Source organism: Alexandromys fortis, unplaced genomic scaffold (genome assembly GCF_014885135.2).
Source record: "Alexandromys fortis isolate MF-2015 unplaced genomic scaffold, M_Fortis_MF-2015_v1.1 scaffold_149, whole genome shotgun sequence".
Lineage (NCBI taxonomy): Eukaryota > Metazoa > Chordata > Mammalia > Rodentia > Cricetidae > Alexandromys > Alexandromys fortis.
Window position 1 is genome coordinate 2,903,539 of NW_026068025.1, and position 17,863 is coordinate 2,921,401.

The 17,863-nt window shown below is 38.5% G+C and overlaps 1 protein-coding gene across 3 annotated transcripts in view; it reads right to left on the reverse strand.

The window, feature by feature from the left end:
* The window catches only part of Ulk2 (unc-51 like autophagy activating kinase 2), a 68,723-nt gene that overhangs the window by 34,804 nt on the left and 16,056 nt on the right, over nucleotides 1–17,863 (reverse strand). For 2 of the 3 annotated variants that reach the window (XM_050163611.1, XM_050163613.1), the window contains 8 exons: nucleotides 14,938–15,111; nucleotides 14,240–14,313; nucleotides 12,012–12,113; nucleotides 10,734–10,792; nucleotides 9,427–9,509; nucleotides 8,698–8,745; nucleotides 6,881–6,969; nucleotides 1,628–1,799 (listed from right to left, as the gene is read on the reverse strand). In XM_050163611.1, the coding sequence (XP_050019568.1) occupies nucleotides 1,628–1,799; nucleotides 6,881–6,969; nucleotides 8,698–8,745; nucleotides 9,427–9,509; nucleotides 10,734–10,792; nucleotides 12,012–12,113; nucleotides 14,240–14,313; nucleotides 14,938–15,111 (801 nt within the window). The remainder of the gene's footprint in view (nucleotides 1–1,627; nucleotides 1,800–6,880; nucleotides 6,970–8,697; nucleotides 8,746–9,426; nucleotides 9,510–10,733; nucleotides 10,793–12,011; nucleotides 12,114–14,239; nucleotides 14,314–14,937; nucleotides 15,112–17,863) is intronic. The other variant, XM_050163612.1, reaches the window with a different exon arrangement.

A 17,863-nucleotide genomic window follows, 5' to 3' on the forward strand; every position in this document is an offset into this window, starting at 1 on the left:
GGAACTAGCTCTTGTAGACCAGGCTGGCCTCGAACTCACAGAGATCCGCCTGCCTCTGCCTCCCGAGTGCTGGGATTAAAGGCATGCGCCACCACCGCCCGGCTCCAGCCTGACTTTTAATGCATTTTAAATACTGAAATTTCAGAAATAACTTATTGTAAATCAGTAGAGAAATGGGCAAACTGAGCTTTAGCTGTCCTGTAAAACTGAAGCATTAAAATGAACTAGTCACATGACTACTCATGCATTCAGATGCATAACAAAAATAGAACAAAAATATAGAAATAAACACTGTATAACATTTATTTCAACGAGAGAGAGAGAGAGAGAGAGAGAGAGAGAGAGAGAGAGAGAGAGAGAGAGAGAGACCATGTTTTATATGGGTTCAGGTACAGGTTAAAGGATCAAAACACCTACAGGAAGACTACATAACCTGGGGACTGAGAGGAACGACACTTTAGATGTACTGGTAGTATTTGCCTATCTTTAGAAAAGTACTTCAAATAAATAGAGCAAATCCTGACACATGCAGAAGCAGCATGTTACAGTGGTGACTTGAGTTTCTGCTGCACTATTTTGTTTGAAGTATTTCTTTTTTTTTTTTTTTTCCCGAGACAGGGTTTATCTGTAGCTTTGGAGCCTGTTCCTGGAACTAGCTCTTGAACTCATAGAGATCTGTCCGCCTCAGCCTCCCGCGCTGGGATTAAAGGCGGGCGCCACCACTGACTGGCTTGAAATATTTCTTTTAATAATGAAAGCAAGTTACTGTACTACAGGATGATATTTAAAGGTAATCCTAGTTTTCACAGCACTGATTCTAAACTGCACACTTGCTGTGGTCCATGTTTTCCTCTCATTGTTCATGCTGGGGATTATGATCTTGCAAACAAACAAGCAAGGACAATGCTGAGAAGAAGCACACAGTTACTAAGTGGGTGCTTAGTAACTTAAGCAACTACACAGACCTAATGCAGATCTCTTCTACACACAGGAAGTACCAAATCTCGACTTTCCCTGATCCTAATCCCTGCACAACCACATCATGGGTCTCTACCTTGTCAACATTTCTGCCGAACTTCTCTTTTCCATGGGTTTTCTGGCACTCTTCACCATTCTAATCAGTCCTGGCTAAATTTATTTAATCTGGACTCTCTGCTGAAGAGTCTTCTAAAGCTAAGTATGGTGGTACATACCCATTATAATCCCAGGACTCAAGAGGCTGACACAGGGAGATTGCAAGTCTGTTGTCAGCATGGGGAAAATCCTGTCTCTTAAACAAACAACTGACTTTTAGATTTTTTTTCCCCCTCAAATGGATTCTTCCTTTACTTTATCTCTTTAAAGATACTTGCTCATTCTGCTTGCTTCTCTCTTTCTGTTTGGATGTAAACATAATTTGAGATCATTTCTTTAAACATTTTCATTACCTTCAGAATTCAAAAATACTACCTTACAGAAAATCAATCACTAAGCATATTTTAGAAAAGTAGGTATATAATTCCGAGAATTCAAAACAACTAAATAAATGCTCATTTGTAAAGGTGCCCTACACAACAAGTTTAAATATAGAGGTTTAAATTTAGTAAATAAAAAAAATATAATGTGTACAAGTAGAAAAGATTCTCACATGAGTGGTCTGACGAGATGTTGTGTGGAACCAAAACAAAGTCATCCGTGTCACAAGAAGAGTTCTTGCTACTATTACTGGCAGAATCTTTGGACACCTGTAGATAGTTGGGAGGACCCAATGGTGGGGAGGATAAGTTTTCTTCCTGAATATGCTGCATATCTGGAAGGGACTAAAATTAACAACATAAAATTAAAACTGTCCTAATCATCAAATGCAAGTCAGAATAGCCTGAAGAGTACTGCTTTTGTAAAAATGGGGATAAACTTCCATCTAAGATTTCACAAAAAAAATCTCTTCAGAAATCTTTCTTTTAGAAAAGCAGTTTAAAATGTTTGCAGAAAGACTTCCAAAACATTATTCTAAAAATTATCCTTAAGAACACAGCATTTATCACATGTAAATATTAAACTTGCCTGGAGCTTTAGAGAAAATTGACTTTTCAGTCACTGCAATTTCCCCAGTCCCAGATCATGGCCTTGCAAATCAGACGCTATTTAACTATTTACTTAACAGCTACACATAAAATGTCTAGTGACTTTGGACATAAAAAGTTCTAGACATATTAAAGAAAACATTGTACACAGAAAAGCAAAAGACCATATTATGAAAAAGAACAGACATACAAACATGTGTATTATCTGTTAGACTACAAGTTTACACTCACAGAAAGATTTAGATAACCTAACATGGGTGCTTTCTTTTTATTTTCTATTTTATTTTTTAAGGAGGAGGTGGATTCTCTGTGGGAGACAGGACAAGAAAGGAAGAGAAGTATATAATTACATTTAAATGACTTAGGCATAAGTCATATCTTTTGGCATTTGCCAAGTTTAAAGACTCTGGTGATAACTCTACTGAAATGCCTTGATTGTACAATGATTCTAAATCAATTTTATAACTTGTGCTAAGTCTCTATGGTTCCTGTACTTCAGAGAAGGAAAAATCAAACAGCAACAACAACAAAATTCTACATCATGTTCTTTAAACCCATGCCTTAAATATCACTTCTGTTGAGACTTTGAATTAACAGTTGGAATAAAATGAGTCTGAAAGCACTTTACCACATGTTTGTATGTGTTTATGTGTGAAGTTGTGTGTGCAAGTGCACATGTATCAAGAGATCAAAGGTCAAACTCTGATATTGTTCTCCAAGAGCCATTCATCAATGGTCCTGGAACTATATAGACCAGGCTGGCCTTGAGCATACAGAAATTTACCTGTCTCTGCTTCACAAGTGCTAGGATTTTAAAAAAAAGCATGTACCATTGGCTCTGGCCCCGATCTTACTCTTTAAGAAAAAAAATTACTTATTTTGATTTATGTGTATGTGCCACAGAGGCCAGAAGAGGGTGTCAGATCTTTTGGAGTTAGAGTTACAGGCAGTTTTAAGCTGCCTGGTGTGGGTGCTGGCAATCTAATTTAGGTCCTCTGGAGGAGCAGCAAGTGCTCTTAACTCCAAACCTTTTGTCCAGCTCTCTCACCGTGTTTTTCTGAAACAAGGTCTCTTGCCAGGACCTGTGGCAAATCTCCCTAGCCCCATGTCCTTTTTTGTGTGTCTCAATATGTAATGAAAAATTCCCTCACCTCCCTTTTGAAGACTGCCTGAAAGCAATGAAGTGAAGGGAAGGTGAAGGACTGCCACTGCCAAGCACTGCCTGTGCCCAGGCACTCTACGCGGCACAGCTCTGATTCTAGTTGTGCTCTGCACTTCATTTCACAACTACATAAACTAGAATATACAAGCTCAGAGGGTTAGGTCATTTCCCCAGTATTACACAATTAAAAGTCAGTGAAACTGACTACCTAACTCTATAATTTCTTGCCAGTGACTTAGACTGAAACATTGGAATTTCTTTCTCTGCTATCCAAAAGCACCTGTATCCACATCCACCTGTCCTTTCTTATCTTGTTCAAAGTGATGCTTTTCTTGTATCCAGAGCTTACCTGTCTAGCCTGCTCTGTATTCCATTTTCTCTACCTTTTCATGGCATAGAGCAGATCGTGGCTTTTACATAAACACGCTTCATTTTTTCATCTCAAATCCCCACCTCCCTATGATTACTACTCACAGGGTAGCCCTGGCTGTCCTGGAACTCACTAAGTAGAACAGGCTGGCCTCACACTTGCAGAGATCTGTCCGCCTCTGTCTCCATAGTACTGGGATTAAATGTGTGTGCTACAGAGCCTTGATTTTTTTTTCAAGACAAGGTTTCTCTGTGTTGCTTTGGAGTACCTGGATTTTTTTTTAAAAAAAATTCTCTCTTTACTTATTTTTACTTTTGTTTTTGCGGGGGTAGAGACAGAACTAAGGGCCTCACACACAAACATTGAAATGCTCCTCACTTTTTTCCCCCTCCTCACTTTTAACAATTTTCCCTGAAATCATCAATCTTCACTTACTCAAATTCCTCACCCCACACATTCTGAACTTGGGAAATAAGAAAGGTAACTTGAGGGCAAAATCCTATCTGTGAAAAGTTGCATGGTGCAACAATACAAAACCGTTTTGAAAAACTTTAAAGAGAACAAGTGAACACGAGAGCCTCCTGGCCATCCTGTTCCAGGAGGGCCTTCTAGGGAAATACTTTCCCAAGTTCAGCCAGTCAGACACTCAGAGGCCACTACAGCTCTGGTCCAAGGGGACAGGCTCCAGTGAAGTTGGCACTACCCACATGGCACTGGTTTTTCAGGCATGACCATGCAAGAGTGAGTGGGTAAAGGAGGACTTGGCAAGGTTTAAGGAAGCTGCTGAGGCCCAGGCAATATACAAAAGGGTCAGACTCCCTGCATGGAGCTCTTTGGTGGGCTGTGAATGAAGCCTTGAAGGTGAAGCTCTGATGGAGCCTAGATGATACTACCATGAACCCTAGATGCAGGAAATGAAGCTGTGGGGTTTGATATTTGTCCTGTCTGCTTCAGCCTTGCTTTGGCCCCCTATTTCTTTGATATCTTCATGTTTCTCCTTTCTGAAAAGGGAATGTTTACCCTGGTCATTAATGTTGGAAGCATCTAACTTTTTTTTCATTTCACATGGGTTCACAATAAAGAATGCCTTGATCCTTAAAAGACTCTGGACTTCAGAACAATGTTGGAATGTTAAGAAGATGAAGACTTTTAAAGTTGGATAGAGTGCATTTTGAATTAAGAGATGACTATAAGCTAATGGTAGAATGTTATGGTTTGAATGCAAAATGTCCCCCACTGGCTGATGTTTCAACACTTGGGCACTAGCTGATGGCACTGTTTTTGGAAGTTGCGGAACCTTTTAGAGATGGAGTCTAGTTGACAACGTAGGCCATAGGTGTGTTATTATAAGTTATAGTTTGGCCCAAGGCCCTCTCTGCTTCCTGATCCACACAACCTTAAGCAAGTTTTTTTCCTGCTGCCACAGCCTTAGGCAGCTCTTGCCACCGTATCTTCCCCATCATAATGAACTATATACTGTTCAACTGTGGGCAAAAGTAAACCCTCCTTCTTCTTCCAAGGCACTTATCACAGCAGCAAGAAAAGTAACTAATATGTTACCCTAAGTATTCCAGAAAGATACAGGGAAAAAGCATTCTTTCTTTCCTCTTAAACTGTCAAATTCAGCCAGGTGGTGGTGGTGGTGGTAGCGCAGGCCTTTAATCCCAGCCCTCGGGAGGCAGAGGCAAGCGGATCTCTGTGAGTTCAAGGCCAGCCTGGTCTACAAAAGGTAGTTTCCAAAACCGGTTCTGAAGCTATAGAGAAATCCTGTCTCAACGACCCCACCCCCAAAAATAAACAAAAAAAAAAAAGAAAAAAAATGGTCAAATTTACAGAAATGTAAGCCTTATGAACACATCACTTTTTTTAAAATTTGGTTTATATTTGTTGGGTTGTGAAAGAAAGGGTTTTTTGGTTTTTGTTTATTTTACCCTTTTCTACGTTATTTTTGGTATGTGTGTATGTGTGTACCTATATGGATGGATACAGGGGCTCTTGTCTGTGTGTGTGCATTGGAGGCTAGAATTGACTTTGGATTCCTTCCTCTCTCACCTTATTTTTTGAAACAAGTTCTCTTTGGTTAGTCCGGCTGTTCTGTGGAGCCTGTGGGATCTACCTACTTTGAAAGTGCACCATGCTGGGTTTATAGGTTTATGTGCCGTCATGCCCAGACTGTACATGGATGTGGGAGATCTAAACTGAGGTCCTTATGCTTACGCAGCCAACACTTTGACCACTGAACCATCTTTCTAGCCCATATCTGACGGTTTTAAAACTAAAACTCATCTTTCAGCAATAAGCTTTGCTCTGCATCTATTTTGTCTGTGGTTACCCGGTTTCTCATGAAAATACTAATAGCAGCTGACTGTAAATTTACTGAGTGTCAGATAGATGGTGAAGGTTTATGTTCAGTTATCCTTGAGGTAAACTGCATTCATTTCACATATGAAGAAACAAGCTCAAAGAGATTAAGGCACTCATCCCATTACCATGTCAATATGGGATACAGGAGCTTTCAAGCTTCCTTGTAAACTTTTACATTGTCTCAACTGGCTAATAACACAGTCGCCTTCTTTTATGGCTCCCTTATCTTTCTGCCAGAAGCCAAAAACTTCATGTCTACTTGGCTAATATGTAAAATACAACAGCTAACACAAGAGCTCCCTGGGCCTTCAGCTGTAAAAAGTCTCAAGATCATAAGGCTGCAACAGAGATCTGGAGATTAGCCTAACAACATGTAGAAAAGAACTAGGTAAAACAGAGAATAGAGCCAGAAGGACAAACAAGCAGAAAATCAGAAGTCTTCAGGGATAAGGAAGCCGCATTTAAACTGGAGAGGACACAGCCTTAAGGATTAGCTGGAAAACTTCAGGAGACTGAAGGGACTTGAGTGGCAGGGCTAGTAATCACTGTGAAATCAGTAACATCTAGTTCCAAGGTTATTCCCCCATTCATCAAATCCTATGGCATCTGAACATTTACAGTGTACAGTATTGTTTATTGCTTTTCCACCTCTAATGAGCATGCTTTGTTTGCATATATCACTAAACTCCCACGTGGAACAACAAGGTGGTAGTTAATAATCACTGTTCAGAAAAAAATATGGTCTACAGACACATCATTTTTTACTGGTATTATGCAGTTAACAGAGCAGAGGGCCAATGGCGGGTCTACTTGATCCAACTCTGATGTCCTTTCTTCTAGGCTTCAGCTCCATAGCAAACATACTCACTAAGAGAACAAATGCCCTAACTCTGAAATCATTTTTAATAAAACCCAACTTACTGGTGGAGAGGCAAAGCGACAAGATGGCGAGCTGCCGCAAGAGCTTCCAGGGATAGGGCCAGCATACACAGGCACTGGGACGGGGCAAGCTGGGGAAGAAGCACAGTCAAAAATCTGCATCTCTCTATAGTGGATTGTAAGATCTGCCTAACAGTACAAGCTCTAAACCAACTACAATCTTATTTTAACCCAAAATTTGTATTCATCTATTCATTAATTGTTACAAGGATGGAGCAAAAAATGCAACAAACTATTTAAGAAAGAAAAAAAGAGCCAGGTGTGATGGCATACACCTTTAATTCCAACACTCACGATATTTAGAGGCAGATCTCTGTGAGTTAAAGGTCAGCCTGGTCTATAGAGGAAGTTCCAGGACAGCCAGGCTATTAAATAGAGAAACCCTGTCTGGGGGGGGGGGGAAGGAAAGGAAAAAGAAAAGAATGGCTGGGCAGATGGCTCAGCAAGAAAAGGTACCGGCAGCCAACCTGACCACTTGAGTTCAATCCCTGGAACCCATGGTATAAGGAGCCCAACCAAGTTGTTCTTTAACATGTGTGCACATACACGAATACACAAACACACACACTAGGTAAATAAATGTAAGGAGAGTTAAGAGTGTTAGTGTGGTTCCCAACATCCACATCAACTGCCTTACAACCATCTATAACTCTTTTGGATTTCTTGGGCACCTGCCCTCAAGTGTACATATCCACACACAGACACGAAGATATGCTTAAAAATAACAAAGATAAGTGTTTTTAGATTTTAACAAAAATATAAAATTTGGACTAGAGTGATGACTTAGCAGGTGAATGTGCTTGCCACCACACCTGACAACCTGAGTTTGATCACCAGGACCCACATGGATAGAACTCAACTTGATTCCTGCAAGTTGTTCTCTGTGTGTGTACATACACACACACTCACATGCACACACACCATAAAAATAATTTTCAAAATTTCAAATAAAAATGCAGCAGTTACTAAATCTTTTCAATTTGGATGTAGAAAGAAAAAACTGTTGTTGAACAAACACAATTATAGATTGTAGTGATATTTTATGTTTTAAACAAATAAAGCTTGCCTGAAGATCAGAGAGCAGAGCTAAGCAACTAGAGGCCAAGCAGTGGTGGCTCACACCTTTAATTCCAGGACTCAGGAGACAGAGGCAGATGGTTCTGTTAGTTCAATGCCACCCTGGGCTACACAAGATTGAATCTGTTTAAAAGGTGATTCCAGCACTCGGGATCCCATGCCATTAATTCCAGCATTAGGGAGGTGGAGGCAGGAGTGATATGCCTGGGCAGAGAGAGGAATATAAGGCAGGAGGAGACAGGAGCTCCGTAGAGTCTGAGGTTTGGTGGAGACAGATCTAAACAGTCTGAGGACAGGATTGCCCCTTCAGTCTTAGCATTGGTAGAGATGAGAACTCTCTAGTAGCTTACCACTCTGCTTCTCTGATCTTCAGCATTAACCCCTATGTCAGACTCTGGGTTTTTATTTTATTTTTTTATTTTTTCGAGACAAGGTTTCTCTGTGGCTTTGGAGCCTGTCCTGGAACTAGCTCTGTAGACCAGGCTGGTCTCGAACTCACAGAGATCCGCCTGCTTCTGCCTCCGAGTGCTGGGATTAAAGGCGTGCGCCACCATCGCCCGGCTGGGTTTTTATTTATTATTAATACCAATAAGAATTTGGGCTACAGGTATATAGGCAATGCTCAAGGAATTTTTGAAAAACAATAAAAAATTAATTTTGTGTTGTAAAATACTAAATTTTTTCTTTCAGCTTGCATACTCTAAGTAAAAATGGGTACTTACATTTTTTAACTGGAACTTGCTCAAGAAAAGGATGGTTGAAAAATGCTTCTGTAATGAAACATGAGAACACAACCTTTAGAAAAGACATTGGCTAGGGCTGGAGAGATGTCTCAGCCATTAAATGCTAAGACTCATGACTAAACGATATTGACAACTAGATAAATAAACCAATGAGACCACAAAAGGCAGGGAGAAATAGAAACATATCAGAGCAAAGAAATGATATGGAATAGTCACTTAAACCCATATGGATATCAGAAGTAGTAGATATTTATGTTAATAGTAAGACTCTAGTCAGGTGGTGGTGGCAGAGGCCAGAAGACCTCTGTGAGTTCAAGGCCAACCTGATCTACCAAGTGAATTCCAGGACAGCCAGAGCTGTGGACTACCTTATTTAAAATTTTAGTTCCTCATTCTTTATCTCTTCCTTTGTTCTATTTTTGCACAGTAGCCGGCACCTTCTAACACAACTACAATTACAGTTTACAGCTCATCCCTCTTTCCTCCTCAGACTATTAACTACTTGAAGACACAGTTTTCTTTACTACTCTGTCCCACGTTCCTGGAACATGATGAGCACTCAATGAGTCTTTATTAAAACAGTGAAAGGAAAAAAGACAACCAAAAGCAAAATGGACTTTTATTTTTCTAAAATAACTCTATGCAATCTATACATTTCTCAGAAAATATAAAATTAGAAAATACACAAAGCTTGAAGCTATTACTTACCAAAATCCATTCTATCCTTTTGATTTCTCTGAAGCAAACCCAAAAGGAGATTAGCCAAGTAAGGTGATGTTTCTCTGGGAATACTGAAGTAAAAGACAATGTAAGTGGTGAGTTTCTATGTACTTAACTAGATTACTTTTGCCTTCATCCTGGTAAATAAAAATGTATATACACTTTCACAAATATTACATCTCTAACAAGAAGACTCGACGAAGCTTCATATCTTGAAGTGAGAAAAAAGGCACTATACTAACTTTTGATAATTATCAGCAATTAATGTGCTAAACACTGTTATTTACTCTTCTAGAACAGAGAGCCTGAGTTTTAACACAACTTGTATTAACAGTTGCTATAAGAGTCTCTAAAGAAAAAAAAAAACACCTCCTCCAGATCTGTCTAGAAAAGGGCAAAGTTTAATCAAATATAATTGACAGGGAATCCAATTTCCAAAAGCCAGTATTAAAATAGCAAAGCAGCTGAGAAAAATGAGGAGCAGAACAGAAACAAACACACACACACACACACACATGCATGCATGCCATGGGATACTAACTAGTAAAAGCTATTAGGGTAAATAAAAATGAGCCAACTTCATTAATGAAAAGACTAATATAAGTTAAAATAGCTAATTGGTCTTCTTCCCTTTATGGAAAAGGCACTCTGTTTACACTGTTGCATCATACAGGAAAGACTATTCAGAGAACCAATCTTAAAAAAGAAAGAAAATACAACTAAAAATGTAATTTATCTCACACTGCATGTACACACACACACACAAACACACAAGCTCTCAAGCATGTGTAAAGAACTCACACAAAGAGCATTTGGAAAAATACATAATAACTCTTACTATTGCTACAGAATGTCCAGAGCCTAGGTAGGAATTTACTTTTTGCTTTATGAACCTGTGTCTATCTGCCTCTATACAATTAACACATAGAAGTTCTGTGATGGCTTTCTTAAATTTGCATTTTAAAAAACAAAAAACAAATGACACAGTACTGCCTATGTATTTGTGGTGGGTTAGAAACTTTCTAATTTCCTATTATAACGTTACTATAAATTGAAAAAGACCCATCAACAGAAATTCACAAAATATTAAGTTTAAATAAATAACACTGCATTCATGAATAGTAAACCCAGACTAGACAGGAATGATGGTAATTACACTCATAAAGGTAAAGTAGGAAAATCGTGGGCTTGAGGCTAAATGGGCTACAGAGAAAGACTACTACTACTTAAGTACGTAAATAAATTGTTTTAAAAAATAAAACCCAATAAAATTTGAATAAATTTTAATCACATACCTAGGCATTAAGCTCCTGTTTTTTTCATAAAACATCCTTAGGTCTTGAGGACTATTAGCCTATTTAAGAACAGAAAAAGTTAACTTTCTAAATAGAGGGGAGCAAAACTTCCAAACCTGTTCCTACTACAAAATGTTATTGATACTGACCCTGAGAGCTATAGACTGACCATGAATGGATTGCTAGGCACAAAAGGCTTAAAAACCATCTGAGATAATATGCAAATTCTGAGTATCTTGGTACAATATATTCAGACCCTCCAAGGAGCCTGAACAGAGAAGAGTTGTTACTCTGGAGGTTACACAGCCTACCCAGTAAGTACATTACTGCTGTGTAAAGCCTAGGTATGTTTTACTGTATGACTTTCAAGGGACTCAAGAAAAAAATAAAAAACCAAAAAACAAAAACAAGTATATTGCCGATACTGTCTCTCCCTAACAGTAGCACTCTTACAGGAAGAGTGGCTAGGTCAGTGAAATTTCCTCTACCTAGGAACCACACTGGGAATGCAAAGCAAGTAACTTGACTGAGTTACTGGTTTCTTTTTATACAATGCTGAGTAAAGAATTTAACTCTTTATACCATGCTTGGTAAAGAATTTTCAGGTTAAAAAATTAATAAAACAGCTAGGTGGTGGGGGCAGCACATGCACACCTCTAATCCTAGTACTTGGGAGGCAGAGGCAGATGGATCTCTGTGAGTTCAAGGCCAGCCTGGTCTAAGAGGAGTTCCAGGACAGGGTCCAAAGCTACAGAGAAACTCTGTCTCGAAAAAAAAATAATAAAACTAAAAAATTATAACATTATAATATGAACTCAAGAGATGCCGGCATATCCTCTGAAGGTCAGGCTCTTAATAAGAAAAGGAGATGAAGAAGAACCAAAAATTCAGTAACTATCCCCCTCTCATCCACAAAGTGCCAGGACATGTAGCAGATCAGTTTTCTATGACCCATCAGAACAGTGCCCACCTCATCTGGATTCCCTGACCCTGAAACCAGGCTAACAGGAAGAGGTTTGGTTACCATTCATCTTAGGGCTAGCTAGCCCTGACTCTATGCTACTAGCCGAGAAAACTTCATGGCAGCCCAACTACAAAGGGCAAGCAGGTAGAAAGGAAGAGCATACACCCTGGCTCCCACTGCATTACCTGTAACAAAATCAAATCACAGAAGAGCCTAAAGCCTACTGATTTCAAAGTAGTCCTTATTTTATAAATCAAAGGTAACTGCAAATTAGAAGATACTAGAACCTAGAACATAAGAAAAAGTGAGGCTACCTGAAAAGGTGGTTTTCCAACTAGGCATTGATAGATCACTGTTCCTATGCTCCATAAATCTGCCTTAGCATCATAATGTTGAGACATAATAACTTCAGGAGCCTGTTCACAAAAATTCAAGAGACATGAACTATGTTAGTTAGTCTTAATGTGCATACATTGATTCACTGATAATAATTTGATCATATTACAAAATAAAAATGTTAACATATTGTAATATTACCCTGATAGAATGATCTTAGAATTACAATACAATGCTGCATGACAAAAGAAACAAGTATGTCTATATATTATAATGGATACCAAGAATGAGCATTATAGTAATAAAGAAAATATATACTGACGGGTGGTGGTGGTGCACACTTCTAATCCCAGCACTCAGGAGGCAGATCTCTGAGTCTGAGGCCAGTCTGGTCTATAGAGCAAGCTTCAGGCCAACCAAAGTTACATAGAGAGACCCTGTCTCAGAATAAAACCTACCCCCCATCCAAAAATAAAAAATCAAGCAAACAAACATTAAAGAGGTCAACTATACTTAATGTGAGACTATTTTCCATATATAACACTTGTTCCCAGTATTTCATTTTTTTCATTTTATATTTGTAGATGTTCTGCCTGCATGTGTGTCTGTGTCACATGTGTGCAGTGTCTTCACAGGCCAGAAAAGGGAATCGTTCCCTGGAACAGAAGTTGTAAGTGGTTGGGAACCACTGAAAGGGTGCTAGGAATTGAACCCAGTGCTCTGCAAGAAAAATGAGTGCTCTTAATTGTTGTATGTTATTTCTGTTCCCCTAGTAAATGTCTCAATTCAGTCTTTTCCCTCTTCCTCATGGTTCAGATGATTGATCCCAGGGCCTCACTAAGCTATATTCCCCAGAGAGTCAACTTTCTTTAATAATCAGCCAAAATACTCTGTTTCAGGATAAAAATTTTTTTTCTTTTTCTTTTTTGAGGCATAGTCTTGCTATACATAGCACAGACTGCTCTTAACTCTTGATCTTCCTACCTCCACTTCCTAAATGCTGGGATTAGAGGCATATTATGCCAAGTCCTGCCCTGACCTAACTTCATACTTAAGAATTTTTAGAATGCTATTAAAGTCTAGATGTTATTATATATAAGCAGTATATCTAAATATATTTAAATATTTAAAAAGTAAATCCTATTTAAATAAAACTAAACTTTTTTGTTTTTTTTCTGAGAGAGGATTTCTGTGTACCTCTGGCTGTCCTGGAACTCACTTTGTAGACCAGGCTGACCTTGAACTCACCAGAGCTTCCTGAGTGCTGTGATTCAAGGTGCCACCGCTGTCTAGCTTTCTGTAAGTATTCTTAATTATTACACATTAAGTATACTATGACAGTATTATATAAATTTTTATTTTCAATTGACTCTAACAATTGTGGTTTGAATGAGAAATGTCCTTACAGGTCATGTATTTGAGCCCATGGCCCCCAGAACATGGTGCTGTTTGTGGAGGTTATGGCTCTGAGGGATTATAGCTTCACCCCACTTCCTGTTTTCCCTAACTTCCAGGCTTCCTGCTTGTGAACATGTGATCAGCCATCCCCCTGCTCTAGCTGTCTACTACCATGTTTGTCTTGCCATTGTGGACCCTATCTCTCTGGAATCATAGTTAAAATAAATTTTCCTTCACAAGCTGCTTCTGCTCATGGTGTTCTATCACAGCAACAACAGAATAGCCAGTATTTAGGAATTTCTATAACTGATCTTTAATAAAAACAGGGCCAGGCATGGCAGCACACACCTCTAATCCCAGGACTTAGGGGACAAACAGGTGTATCTCTGTGGATTTGAGGGCAACCTGGTCTACACAGTGAGTTCTAGGCCAGAACAGGAGGATGGAGAGATGGCGAGATAGCTCAGCAGTTAAAGCACTAGCAGATCTTCAAAGGATCCAGGTTCAGTTCCCAGCAGCCACATAGCTTACAATTGTGGCAACTCCAGTTCCAGAGCATCTGATACCATCTTTTGGCCTCCTCAGGCACTGCACTCATGTGGTGCACAGACACAGGTACTGGAAAACATTCGTCCACATAGAAAAATGCAATTTAAAAAGACTCAAAATACTAAAAACAAATGTAGAACAACTTTTAAGTTCACAAAGCTAAAACAAGGTCTCTTTGTGATCGAATCAGTGCTAACATAATTAACAGCAACAATATAAATCGTTGTTCAGATCAAATACAGAAGTTCTTCTCACTCACCATGTACATTGGGGATCCACACAGTGTTGCTGCCATTGTGTTACTATGTAGATAACGTGCAAAACCAAAATCAGCTGTTTCACAAAATTAAAAAAAATTAAAAGAACAAATGACACTTTGCTCACACTTTACAAATATATAATTTTGTAAGACAAACAAGAAACAAAAGAACTGTGAAAAATAAAGTGTTTCTTGAAAGTCTGTACACCATAGGAAAACAAGTAGCTATCTCAATTTAAAGAAATTAAAAACAGCAACAGTCAACGACGTAAGTCACTACTTTACTAGCTATTTAACCATGGATCCTTGATCCTCGCAAGTGAAGATGCTACTTATAATAAATTATTAACATAGCTCTCATCAAACATCAATACCACACTTAGAATTTGAACTCTCTCAAGCACTAAAAGCCCCAGCAAAGACTGAGTGAGACCCTCTAGACATCTGTGCCATGTTAGGGACTCACTGTCTCTAAGTATACTATATCAGCTCCCCTCCTGGAGAAGCAGGCTTAGCATCCGGCTCTTGTTAGAGTTAGAAAAAAAGATTCATGTATCTAAACAGATTTCAATGAACCCTGTAACAATTTCAAAATAGCATCAATAAAATCCATCAGTCTAACAAATCTGAACTAAAATGATCTAAAAATACTGTCTGAAAAAAATGTCCTTTCCACTAAGCAATATATGGATGTTTACCTATTTTGATACGAATACCACTGACATTCGACTTCCTCCGATTAGCATAAGACAACAAGATATTCTGAGGTTTGAGGTCCCTGTGGATGACACCTTTGCTGTGCAGGATGCGCATGGCTGCTGCAATCTGGTGAAGAAACACTCGGATGGTGTCTTCACTGAGAGTTCCTTTCGCTGGTGGAAAAGGAGTTACATAAATATTTAAACACACAAAATCAAATGTCTTTTCATTCCACTAAGAGAATTCATCTGTTAAGGAGGTATGAAATAAGTAAGAAACTGGGATTCATATATATTCCTTTTGTTAATTCAACAACCAAAATCTATGAAGAGGTAACAGATTTCTCAAAAAATGGTACCTGATCTGTTAAAGAGAACTGATTTGCAATTTTGTTTTTGATGTCTTTTTTCTTTCCCATTTTTACTAGTCAAGGTTCCTATAGCACAGTTCTGAACATAAAAGGTGCTCAACAAATACAATGTCCTTTATAGGTAAAAAATAAGTTCCCTTTTACATGGGTCATACCTAGGAAAAATGTTCAAGTTTAATACCAAGCAGCGCATGGGCACAAACTAAAGACAATGAAATCCTTATGGGGAACCTGTTGTCAGGGAGCTAGCTCTGTGTAGCATTGTCTCTGCTCTTATCTCTCAAAGACACAATCCTCCTGCCCCACACACGATAAGTGAAGAGATCTTTAAGCAATCATGTTTCCACTCCTGTAATAGTTATTCAGTAACTTTCACAGCATTTGGAGAGGCTATTGGCTAACAGTGTGGTGTAGGGTGTAAGGCTTTTAAATTACCAGTTCTTGCCCCATGTGTGATTCTAGAAGACAATCCCTCTTCTTTATAAGTTTGATGAGACTGACTTCATAAGGTAGTTGTGATAATACAAAACAACATACTTAGTATTGGAAACTTCAAAAAAGCCTAGCATATAATGTACACATAAATATAGTTAGGTATAAAAATATAAATTTTCTAAAGTAATGAATCTAAAATGTCTCAAGTACAATCTCCTGAATCTACATGAAAGATTTAAATCCTTCAAGATGGGCTGGAGAGATGACTCACAATTAAGAATACCAAGTTTAGTTCTTAGCACCCACATCTTGTGACTAAAAACTACCTCTCACTCCAGTTTCAGGAGTATCCAGTGAGCTCTTCTGGCCCCCACAGGCAACTGCACATATGTGACATACATTCATACAAACACACACATACACATTAAATCTCTAAATCCTTTGTGAGAATATTTCTGTCCATACAATTCTTAGAATAGCATTTTCAAATGTGTAAAAGGTAAAAATAACATTGACATCTGTAGTAAGTGAAACCCTATAGTTTTAAAATTACTTTAATAATATGCCAACTGACACTTTATGGTTTAAAAATACTTTAATAACTTGTTCATCATTGATCCTTAAGATCATTGAAAAAAGTCTGAGCCAGGCCGAGGTGACGCACACCTTTAATCCCAGCACTTGGGAGGTAGAGGCAGGTAGGTCTCTGTGAGTTGGATGCCAGCCTGGTCTACAAGAGCTAATCCCAGGACAGCTAAGACTGTTACACAGAGAAACTTTGTCTTAAAAAACCAAAACTAACCCACCAAACAAAACCCACCAAGGTATATTTTTCTTACTGAATGTGAGTGGGTGAGTCAAATCAGTGTCTATATCCGCAGTCCTCCACCTTCCTAATGCTGTGACCTCTCATATGCTGTGGTGACTCCCCAACCATAAAATTATTTTGTTATTTTGTAACTGCAATTTTGCTGTTATGAATTGTAATATAAATACCTGATATGCAGGATATCTGATATGGGACACACACATACAAACATACACACACACATATGTTACACACATTTGAGGTTCAGAATTTCAAGTATCATTTAGTACTAAAATCTACCACAAAATGATTTCAGTATTTTTAATTCCTTATTACTGGCTTTTTAAATTATAAGAAATGTCCATATAAATATATCCTTTGACTATGAGTTTTTAAATTTAATTATTATGTGTATAGGTATTTTGCTTGCATGTATGTATGTGCACCACATGCAAGCCTGGTGCTAAGAAAGACCATAAGAAGGCATCAGATCCCCTGGAACTACAGTTAGTGATTGTTGTGAGCCGCCATTTGGATGCTGGGAACTGAACCCAGGTCTTAACCACTGAGTCATCTCTCCTGCCCCACTGACTATGATTTTAATTTTTCAAATGTTTGTATTAGCATATATTAAAACTGTAAGTAATATTTACTTATTCATTTAGTGGGCAGGAAGCACACATATGGAGGTCAGCAGACAACTTAAGAGGGTATGCTCTTTCCTTTCACTATTTGGAACCCTGAGTACTGAACTCAGGCTGTCAAGCTTGGCAGCAAGTAACTTCACCCACAGGGCCATGTCTCTGGCCTCTTATTAACATATATTAATTATACCTAATAGTGATGTTTTGTATATGTGTACATATAGATCATATAACCCTCATTACCTTCCCACTTCCCTTATCCCACTCACTCCTCCTTCAACTTTCATGGTTTTAAAAAAATGCTTTTTATTTTTGTATTTTTTGAGACAGGGTTTCTCAGTGTAGCCTTGGTTGTCCTGGAGCTCACTCTGTAGACCAGGCTGACCTCGAACTCACAGTGATCTACCTATCTCTGCCTCTGCCTCCCAAGTGCTGGAATTAAAGACGTGTAACACCACTGCCCAGATAACAAATCTATTTTTAAAGAAATAAAAGGAATTAATGGGTCAGTGATGGCAAACCAGCTGTACTTTTTTTAAAAAAATCTATTTGGTTTCTTCCATCCTGGGGAAAGCTCTTTCATTCTAATCTCCTTCCTCATTGTCAGAGAGAAAAAGTTCAATATGTGTGTAAGTTTAGAAAACCAGCAAAACGACTACCAGTTAAAC